This window comes from Acromyrmex echinatior, chromosome 11 (genome assembly GCF_024713525.1).
Source record: "Acromyrmex echinatior isolate Ae372 chromosome 11, ASM2471352v2, whole genome shotgun sequence".
NCBI lineage: Eukaryota > Metazoa > Arthropoda > Insecta > Hymenoptera > Formicidae > Acromyrmex > Acromyrmex echinatior.
In genome coordinates, this window is record NC_141862.1 from 13715832 (window position 1) to 13727609 (window position 11778).

At 32.5% G+C, this 11778-nt stretch overlaps 2 protein-coding genes across 2 annotated transcripts in view; one reads left to right on the forward strand and one right to left on the reverse strand.

Annotated features, from left to right (window-relative positions):
• CycD (cyclin D) overlaps positions 1 to 6658 on the forward strand; it is a 54062-nt gene extending 47404 nt beyond the window's left edge. The window contains exon 5 of the mRNA XM_087411038.1: positions 1087 to 6658. Coding sequence (XP_087267164.1) covers positions 1087 to 1311 — 225 coding nt within the window. The 3' untranslated portion in view covers positions 1312 to 6658. The remainder of the gene's footprint in view (positions 1 to 1086) is intronic.
• LOC147908179 (uncharacterized) lies at positions 6384 to 11498 on the reverse strand. Its single transcript, XM_087411039.1, has 2 exons — positions 9384 to 11498; positions 6384 to 8891 (listed from the first exon to the last, which is right to left on the reverse strand). Exon 2 carries the CDS (start codon positions 8620 to 8622, stop codon positions 7687 to 7689), a length of 936 nt encoding a protein of 311 aa, XP_087267165.1. The 5' UTR covers positions 8623 to 8891; positions 9384 to 11498; the 3' UTR covers positions 6384 to 7686.
• Between the last annotated feature and the right edge of the window lie 280 nt (positions 11499 to 11778).

Here is an 11778-nt window from a genome sequence, read left to right on the forward strand (position 1 = left end):
ACCATTTACAACTACGCTTCGCAATTGTAGAATAGGCTTTACGCGCTTTAAAAACGAGCGCAACGATGAAAGATTGTCAAGTTTTACAATCGGGGGGTGAGGAGAGGAAGTCGCGATGCGCGCCGCCGACGTCTGGCGTTCGGACTCGTCGAAGAGACACAAAATCGGCAAGAAACGCTGGAACTTGCCCTTCGCAAGTCTCGACTGGTTGAGACAGACCTCGCGGGACGCAAAAAGCGCGACGGGAAGTGCGCGGGAAGGGTACAGCAGGTGTCGGGCATATGTTTGCGGGGAAGGAAAAAAATGGGGACCCGGAGTGTCTGCGCCGAGCACACTGCGGGTCCCGTATGCTCGTCGTCGAAGACGATGGCGACGAGGTCGCCGTTCAGTCTCTTTTCCTTTTCCCCTTTCCTTTTCTCCTTCCTTTCCTTTCTTTCTTCCTTTTTTTTTCTTTCTCTATGTACGCTTAACACAAACAAACCGCGCGAATGAATGGAGCTCTGCATGGGGTCTGTGACCCGTAAGCGCAATATTTTCAACGATCAGTTCTCATCTGCCGGTTTCGATCCCAAGAGAGCCAGGAAGATATCGTCCTCGACGGCATCCGGTCTTCTTTACTTGGACTTTCATTCATGACCTCAAGCTATACAGACTGCTTTTGGACCTTTAAGTCCCATAGGATTAACGCGTAACATCTTAATCTGCTTCATCGTATGAGTTAAAAGTTAGAATTTGGATCTACGATACGATTCATGTTGGACGCGCGAGAATAAACGAGAGATTAAAAAAAAATACGAATTATCGACGATCAGTAAAAAAATGTTCTTAATTTTTTTTTATTCAAAAATAATTGTACTAAATAGAAAAGCTTTTAGGAAGCGTGGATGATAAAATGATTCTATTATATAAAATGGTTTATTCGTTTAATCATTTAGGTTTTTTTTTATTTATATATTTAAAATATACAAGATATTTAAAATGAAAAGTGCATATTATATAATTCTAGAATAATTAGAACCTTGTTAGTAAAGTATAATAGAATAAGTGACATGATTACAATATTATGAAATTGTTTCCTTGTTCCAGGATTATTTGCAAGGCTGCCTAGAGCAAATCGAGGAGATGATCTCACAGGCCGCTCACGTGAGCACCGAAGTCCCCGGAAACGGAAGCGGACACCAGACAATGAGCACCGGAGTCCCGAGTGTACCGCAGAGGCCGCTGGGGGACCAGAACAACACGAGTCAGGAGAAAATACTGGAACACGAGAAGGCGGGCACGCCAACAGACGTCAGGGATGTACATTTTTGAAAACCGCAGTAGGGGGACACTCCGTAGGGGCCGACACATCGGTGAGTCTGATAGCCGAGGAAAAGTTACCTTCCAGCGAGGAAGAAATGAAAGAGGACAACGACGATGATGATGACGAACAACTAGAGAAGAAGAGGAGAGTTGTGGAAGAACGGCAGGATGTTCTGGAAGCGAAATGTAACACGGAACCAGCTGATCGTCATTCGGAGCAAAAAACTTCATTCGAAGAATCTCGAGATTGAACTTGATAAATCGTTAATTGCGTTTAAAAATTATGACGTAAATTGTAAGCCGGGGATACGTGTAGAACGCACATTTTGAATCATGAATATAAGTTTATTTCGATATAAAATTGACAGGACGTATCTATGCAAGAGAGAATGTTTGCATTCTTGGATTTATTTTGAAAATTACATATGTACTATACTATTGGGTTAGGGAAAAAATCCTTTTACATATAGCATAATTGAAACATATTTTTTAATTGTTTACAAATCTTTTATTAAACTAAATATGTGCCGTTTTGATCGATGACCTTTTGCCATTTTTCGGGTAGAGTCATTATTTCATCGGTGTAGAACTTCTGTGATTTCTCGGTAAAAAACCGAGATAATATATAAAAAGAGACTTTTTCCCTAATCCAATATATTTTAGATCAACTAAAACGATAAAGTTTTTAATTTTTTCCATAGTTACGTTCGGTTATATATTATCTTATATATATTATATATTTATTGGGCGTATACGTTCATTGTTTATCGGTGATATATATTTCACACTTTAATCGTATTTTAAAAGTTTATTTTCCACAATTGCTTCAACTTTGCCAGATTAACAAACTACAAATCGGCAAGTCGAAGAAGAATTGGTTCATCATTTTTTTCTAATTAATTTTCAATCCAAGAACGATCGATTCGAGATTAAACAAATGTTTGTTTTAATCGCGAAATCATTGTTTGAAATTTCAACCAGAAAAATGGATGAGAATAAACAAAAAAAATTAAAATACGATTAAAAACATTCTCGAGATAATGCGAAAAAAATGTAAAAGGTTAAGGACCACTGAGCGAGAGAGATCCATTTGTGTTTGAATCCGCGTGTGTCGCCCGTAAAAGAAGAGAAATAAGGAAAGAAAAAGAGAGAAGAGTGCAAAAATCAGGAAGGCGTGCTGTTTGGGGGAAGGCAATGCAATACGCTTTACGCATTTGTAATTTCGTAATAGAAATACACTTAACTTTTAGGTGATGAGACAAGAAACTACTAAAAAAAAAAAGACGAAAGAGTATAATGATATAAGTTGAAGGGGAACTCGTTCTCCGCGTGCGAGCATTAAAAAGAAAAAAAAATCACTTAGTCATATCCAGAGTCATTTAGCGTTTTGTACATATATAGGCATATAGGCGTACGAATAAATGAATATATATATTATATCGAAAAAATATATATATATCTATATATACATGTGTAAACTGATGAAAGAGAAAGGGAGAAAAACAAAGAGAATAACACGATAAAAGCAATCGATAGGAAACAGGGAATATTTGGACCGTATTGCTTATGATATTGAATTATATGACGTTTAATGTAAATTAAATAAATAAATAACCTAGAGTTGAATAATACAATTTACTCAAAAAAAGCATGACTTCCGAAATTATCTGATAATCGTTTTGTTCTTTTACTTCTACCGAGACTCTTGTAGGAAAAAAGAGATATGTAAAGAACATGCGCGGTCGCGAATACGTGCAGATATGTTTTAATAGCCAAAGTATTCGTTTTTTTTTTCTAATGCAAAACGAACAAAATCTGTGATGTATAATGCGAAACAGGTTGTAGTCTCTTGGAATTTTTTATCGCGCGATACGGTCTGATTGCTTTCTAGTTTTGTAGAGTTTCACACTCCGACTAAGATTTATCCAAATGATGAGCGAGACGCGAATCTTTATGCCTGAGGAATTACGACCGTTCGCTTGTCCCGCTCGGTTCCTAAGAAGGGTTGCGTCAACCCCTCCCGCATGTGTGTGTGTGCGTGCGTGTGTGTATGTGTGTGTAACGTAATGCAAAATGTAAGAAGAGTGATTCGCGAAATGTATGCGTGTGTCGCCGTGTACTGCTGTATGTGTATGTGCGTGTGTGTGCGTATGTGTATGTGTGCGTGCGCGAAAGGGGCGAGAGTGAAAGAAAACGAAGGAGAGAGAAGAATTAATAAGAGAGAAACGATCGAGCGAAAAACCAAAAAAAAGAAATTGACTTCCTCCCCCTTTCGAGAAAATGTCATCGATATATTATAATTCACGATACATATATCTCAAGATACGTCCATCGTTTTTGAGGACGTATTGAACATCTGTATATACGTATAGATAGGATAGATATACGATTTCAGAATTAATGTGTTATAGATAGTTTAAGGGGAAAAAAAGAAAAAAATAAGGAAAAGCGATGATAAAAGTAAACGATATTTTGAGAAATGGATTACAATTTGATGTCCTGAAAAAAATTTCGTCGAAAACTGCGATGGAAGGCAATCGAAGTCTTAACAGTTTCCTCCCTGCGACTGCATATCGTTTAGAAGAATAAACGAAACCTTTTAGGTTCCTGTAAAAAAAATAACTTCGCTGAGGCGAAGTCGCACGATCGTTTAATTCTCAAATTATTTTTACACGATATAAATAATCCTGATCGCGCGATATCGTCACAGCGATACTTTCTACGATTCTAGATATTGTTCGAAACGACGTGACGAAATCAACGATTATCGTGCGATTGTTATGCGTGTCGATGAAAGACAGATCGATATCCAAAAAAATTGGAGTTGCTAGTACTTAACGAGAGTCTCGGAGATCTCACGGAGCCGGGATCGAATGAGAGCTTCATCGTTTTGTGCCCGCGAAAATCTTCGCGATTGCGTCCATGAGCGAGAGTTTCGAGAACGGGACATTCCGACACTCTTAGCTTTTGAGATCGCTCGATTTCGCGTGGACAGAATTGTTCTACGTCTCCTACGTATCCTACGTCGTGCAGTTCTCCATGTGAGAGTCGCGAGTCGGCTCGAGCAGAAACGCAAATGGTGTGCGTATGCTTATACTGTAATACATTGAAGAAAAGCGAGCGAAAAACAGAATGTATAGTGTAGCTATAATAAGGTCTCTCACTGGACGAGTCGATTGAGTCGACTTGAACGGAGACACGAAAAACGTGGACGATAAGATCCATGTACGCAGTTCTATAATTTCCAGACGATTCGCGAATTGATCTAGATTGTCTGGATGCATGTGAATGCATGAATCGATTCGGAGACGAAAGGAGAATAGAGACTCTAAAAGACTATGGAGATCGTTGGAGTTCATGCGTGAATTCGAGATTGGAGGATAGATAGTGCCCAACGTGCCACGAAGCTAATTAGAAAGCTAATTAGTTGTGTAACGTCAATTTAACCAAATCCTAGTACAATGTAACCGGAGTCGAGTAATACAAAGATATCATGAGAGATCTGCATGGCCGATCTTACTCTTTTCATTTCCTTTTCTTCCGCCTGCTTCTTGTTTTTGGTACTCTGCGCATGAGTACCGTCAAACATCGTCGACGCGCAGCTTTCTCTGAATTTGACGTTAGCATCGTCATGAACGGACGCAATTAATCGATTTTAATTTGGCAAGAAGAAATCTATTCCCATTGTAAAGTAAAAATAGATAATACAATTTGAAAAAGATATATTGTATAATTTTTTTACTCAGTTCTTTTTGGTAAAGTATTGTTGCACATGAATATTTGATTACTTGTTTTCGTATCAAAAAGATATTTTTTTGGCTTAAAAATATTTGTAACAAATATATATATGGTGTGTGTATGTGTATGCGTGTGTGTGTGTGTGTGTGTGTGTGTGTGTGTGTGTGTGTGTGTGTGTGTGTGTGTGTGTGTGTGTGTGTGTGTATGTGTGTATGTATGTATGTATGTATGTATGTATGTATGTATGTATGTATGTATATATATATATATATATATATATATAAAATACATACATACTTACATATATGTATACATACAAATTATTTAATCATATGAAGGAGAGAAGGGGGAATAAAAAATTGCAACATTCTGGAATTTTTGCAAAAATGAGAGTTTTCTTTTTTCAAATCAAAGAATTCATCAATATTATTATTATTTGAAGATTATTAATTGCGAAATTATACATTTAAGAGAACAATGGGGATAGCGTTCTACTTCCTATTGCGTTCGTATATATGTACATAAATGTAACTAATGTAATGCAAAGTGTGTTAAGAAACGATATATTCGTTTACTATACGCGTAGATTTATTATTGCGCGTCGAGTTTCGCTCGAGCCGAGATGTAATCTCGCGTAATCCGTCATAGGTTCCTAACGAGAGACGGTGGGATTGTCTGATTACGAAGGAAAAAATGCGGGACACGAGTTTGATGCGTGTGTTTAGCATTTAAGCAACGAAATGTATATAAAAGCGATATAACGCTGTAGAGAAAGACCGAGTTATGGAGCATTGTGTAATTCAATCCATTTTTTCTATCGACTAATCTCATTAACTTCACTTAAACAAGATCCATAATTTGTTTATTTGGTAAAAATATGACGATACTGGAAAAAAATACGACGTGATCCAAAATTGACGAGATTAGCGATATTTCCGAAAAGTTGAATTGAGGACAGGAGAATAGTGATGAAAAATAAAGAGTGAAAAAATTAATCATGGAGTTCGATGTAGATAAAAATGATAGTGAAGCAGCAGATTAAGTTTCCTTTTTTTTATTTTTATAAGGACGAGAAGATTGGGAAAAAACTCGAGATCGAGCTTCTCAATAAAGTAAGAAAGTATAACGTCCATGTATGCGTAAATCATGCATGGAAATCATACTCCATAATCGGTGATTCATTTTGCGTTTATAATTATAAACATGTAGACATAAATACACATACACAACTCGGTTAAATACGTGTACATTTTCCCACATATTTTCACGAAACTTCACTGATCTGTCAAGTGTCGAATGATTTTTTTGTTTGTCTCTTCTTCGTTTTTTTTTTATTATTAATAGCGCAATAGGAAATACCACACTGATATACCTCAAAACACACTTCGCCCAAAATATTCATCGAATATTGTATCTGATCTACCGTACTTTTTACCGAGTCAGAGAAAAACGAAACATTTAATAATTGCGTTACTTTTAAAGTTAGCACGTAAATTACTTCTTTTAATGCATAGATGAGAATTGTACTATGTAAAATGGTCTGACGTCTGTGTACATACCTTATGCATATTCGCGGCATCGCAATCGATTAAAAATAAAGCATCGGTATTTTATACTAGTGTTCCCTGTATTTTTTTTACTCAATTTTTTCCCCATCTTACCTGTACAACTTATATATACTTCCTTCATTAAAACAAAAAGTCGCACTGAATATAATTTTCTCTGAAGTTTATGTGTTTTATTGATCTTAAATAATATCAAATTAAAATTGTAAATATTTCTAAATTAAAAGATCTAGTAAATATTTTTAGATATTTTAACTCTTGCTTATATATAATATATAAATAAAAATTTACATTTAGCATTAAAACCAATATTCGCCTCCTTATTGCATCTTTTATTTAGATATTTAAATGTAAATGAAAGATATTGTATAACATGTTATTAGAATATTATTATGAAACCTACTGCATACGATTACTGAGTATAATTTCATTGAACATGTGCTTTCGTTGCAGTATTTAAAACGTAAATACTATCAAGACATTAGGATATTTGTTAATCAGTGATATTCATATATTTATTAAGCATATATTTAATAAGCGTCTTGAACTATCATAAATTCTGCAGAAAAATGAACTTGTCATGCTCGTATCATAGTTTATACACTTATAACAAATATTTCATCAGTCTACAGATTACCAAGCTGTACTTAATAAATTCTAAATTTTCCATATGTTTTGGATTACATTGAGCCATTATCTTCAGTGATAAAATGAAATAATAAATAAAGAACAATAAAATTTGAATACAATATAATCACAGTTCTTCATACTTATTGTTAATCATTTTTTAAACATAAAGAATGCAAACTGATATGATCAGTGAGAGAGAGAGAGAGAGAGAGAGAGAGAGAGAGAGAGAGAGTCCTTATTAATAATTACATTAAGTGATCTTGAAATCATCTCTTAACTCAGGAATACACAACGTTTTACGGAAAATAATGAAAATTTTCAATAATTAGAAATTAATAAATTTTTTGCATAATTTATTTTATTATAATATGCACATTTTATTACACATGCAGTCATAAATACAATAATTTGTATGTACGAGAGAATAATAGGAAAGAAATTTAACTCATGTTTATATCAGAGAAAGTACAGTTCTTAAGTTTGGATCGTTTGGTATTTTTTCTGATATTATGTCTTTAGCTTTCTGACGATATTGTGCAAAACTGGGAGCAAATTTAAATTGATCTCCTTCCACTATCACAATGTTGAATCTTCTGCATAATTGCAATTTCATCTCATTAGGAATCGTCGAGTCGTGATAATTTGTTAGTGTACGCATATAGAATATAATTAATGAAATATTCGAAAACATATGAGGTTGACAAATTTCATACATTAAAAGAGATATAACTATGAGTATTGCAAGCGGAGGATCATTTAACTTAGGTAAAATCGAAACAATCAAAGGTGCATAGATCATTATAGGTAGATTAAAATCAGGGAACAAATTAGAAATATCAGAAAAATTCGCAAAATTATGATGAAGTATATCATAATATATACTCAAGAAAGACGCCGATATGTTCATAAAAGTAATTGTAGAATCGTATAATGATGATGATTCATGTAGTGCATAAGCGTCTATATTGTACTTGTTTATCATTAAGATCATCATAGCCTCCATTACTTTGGATCTTTTATTTACGGGTTTATATATAATTAAAAGATGTTGTATATAACATATCATTAGAATATCATTGTGAAAATGCATACAATTACTGACTGTAACTGCATGAAGATGTACATCCTCCGTGCGATACTTAAATGTAAATGCTATCAAGGCAGTAGGATGTTTGTTAATCAGACATGTGATATTCATATATCTATTTAACATATATCTAATCATGTTTCTTGGACTATTGTTAGTTTGAGGAAAATACCGCAGAAAAAAGAGCTCGGGAAGATCCTTCATGCATTTTTGACGCATATTAAGATATTCTACTAATATCTCGATCTCATCTAATTCTCCAGTTATATCCATAACAGAGCCGAATGATTGCATCGTCATTTTATCAAACGCTCAAGTTTCGTATCAAATAGTCGTTTATAAAGGCTAGCGTATGTGTTCTACAGTCACCATAAAATTTTTTCTACTTATTAGGTACAATAATTGAGCTTCTCGAATTATCCATATGTATGTCTTGTTCAGCTTCTTAAAGTATTAATCTTATTTAACTTTGATAAGTTTGCCGTATCACTTCCTGTCTTCGTTTTTTTAAATATGTTCCTTCTGGGAAGAAACTATTATCTTAATGTCGATTCGACAGCAATTTTACGCTATAAAAAAAAACAAAATATAAACTTATGTAAATTTCTGGAAAAAAAATCAATACTCCATTGCACAATGTTGTACATGCAAAAGTACCGTTTTTAATTACGTTTACAAGAGGTGGAACTTAAAACAGGAGATCCTAAAACTATTTGTATTACGGATTCACACAGTAGGATTTACCATAACCTGAACGTATTATTAACGTATCATTATACACTACTACATCAATATCGCACGCACGTACATGCAAATTTTCTAATTAATCTTTTATATAGGTATCTAAGCCTAATTCTAAAAACACATTATTTGTTCATGTAATCCAAACCAAGATTATTTTATACATACATATAAAACATATATAAAGTAAATATAGTTAATTAGTCGATGTTAGAAGCCAACAACAAAACTATAATTTTCAAACTTTTTTGTTTTTATCATAAAGACATTTATGATAAAGACATTTATAATAACGTTTTTATTATAAAGATATTTATTACCGTAAAATTACTGTCTTTTCATTCCTCACTTATGTCAGATCGATGTCGATTCGATGTTTATTAGATCAGGTCTAATAGACTTTCGGACCTATCTAGAGGTCGAATGATCGTAATTTCGACTAATTTTGCTGCTGAATGTATATATATATATATAATTTTCTTTTACTCTGCATGATGCGTTGTTTGTGTGTGGATTAATTTCTATAATTTTTACAAAAATTATGAAATATACAAAAATTATGAATAAATTCTTATATATATTTTAACATCTTTAAAAAATATTTACGAAGTACATTTAAAAAAAAAGGAAAGGATAAAAGAATTATTTAGTCAGGTGTATTTCGAAAAAAAGAAATAAGATACGAATCATCGTAAATACTCTAAGGATAAAATTATATTATAATAAAAAAATAATATTGTTTGTAATCTACATTATATACTTATATTTAATTTGTGAGATATGACACAGAAAAAATTTTATTTTAAGAAATTAAATATACTGTAAACACTATATCATATAATCTTTTTTTCACAAGGATATTGGTGTAGAATCTCACATGATCCACATACTATACATAGAGTGTCAGTCTATATGTGTGAACTGTGATACAATGAAAAAAGGTGTTGTGATCGCGTGATTTTTAAACAACCAATCAGATTGTTAATCTCTGTTTCTAGGGCTTATAGTTAGAACTAAACTTTTATGTAGTTAGAAATAAAGTAACAATAAAAGTAACTAGTGAAATCGTTTGACGAAATATGATTAGTAGAACCATTACCATACAAAAAATTTGAATATTACGATTCCCTAATTTAAAAGTACAATAAAAGGAGATAGAAGGTTCGAGAGAATGATCCAAGTGTGCTAATTGTTTAAAAATATCTCTCAATATTTATAAGTTGTAAGTAAATTTATTAAAAGATGGAAGAACAACGATAATCGTTAAATGATGATATAATTTCGTTTCGGTTCGTCTTCTAATCTTCTTCAAAGGTAATAGTAGACGCAAAAATTATATACTTAGTGTTCTTACACATACGAAAAATGATTGGAAAATGCGAATGTATTTGTTGCAATCTTCAAGGAAGACAACCAAGTTCTCTATCGAGAATAAATTTTCCTACACCAGTTACACAAGGCTGGATGCAACTCACGATGTCAATGCTTGGGAAAATGTCAAAATTTTGGATATTAAGTGAAATTACAATAAGAGATTAATATCAGAGATGATCAATATAAAACAACAGAATAATAGCATTAATCTGAAAACAGAACTGCAGAATATCAAGTATATTATAACGCATATGTTATACAGAGTGTACCGCGTTGTTCTGCCATTTTTTAATAAACGTTCAATTTGTAAATATTGAGATATATATTTTTAAACAATTAGTGCACTTGGACCAGTGTCTATTCCCGCGAGCCTTTTTATTTCTTTTTATTGTACTTACCGTACAATCACTAGTGACCGAGCAATTCCTCAGTTGCCTCTGTTCTTACAAGTTTTTTTGAGTCTTTCGATAATTACAAATTATACTACATTTTATTATTTTCTGAAATAAAGTTTCAATATTTATTCTAGAAAGTTGGAAGTATGTTGGTGAATTTTTAAAGATTTTTTTAACCATTCCGAATTGATGAAAAAACGGACGGATTCTAGTAACTCATGTTTGGATGAATGAGGCACCAAAATGTATCTTGTATTATTGTACGGATTAATATTTGTATTTTTATTATTTTCCTAAATTAATTTTTAAGGCTCCTGAGTAGTCATTACAGCTATATTGAATCGTATCACTAGTATAATTTACATAATATCATGATATCATTAATATATATTAAAATGTAATATCAAATTTAATTTCACAAATTAGTAAGATAAAAAATTAAATTTACTTACTCATAAGATCAGATTTTAAATGTACTTCTCATTTTCTTTGCGTATTTTTCAAAAGAATGTAATTGCAGGATATAACGACACATGCATTTCGAGACATATTTATGAGCAAATATAATATAATGTACAAAAAATTCTTAACTAATCAAATATCTAAAATAAAGTTAAAACTGAGAAAGATTTCGATAAAGAATACATTAACTTTTCCGGAAAAGTTTAAAATATAAAATAAAAAAAAAATTTATAAAATAAAATTTATAAAATATGTTATATATGTATATATATATATATATTTTTACATTGTATGTATTTTTGTACATAGCGTTTTAAACGCATTAAAAAAGATTTTCATAAATGTGTTAAGATAAAAAATTTATTTGTGATTTTTTTTCGAATTCATACAGTATAGAACATTCCTACAATAATACAGTAGCATTGCTGCAAGCTTCTGTATGGGAGGAATCGCATTCACTTAATCTGCATTCTTTTCTTGTGGA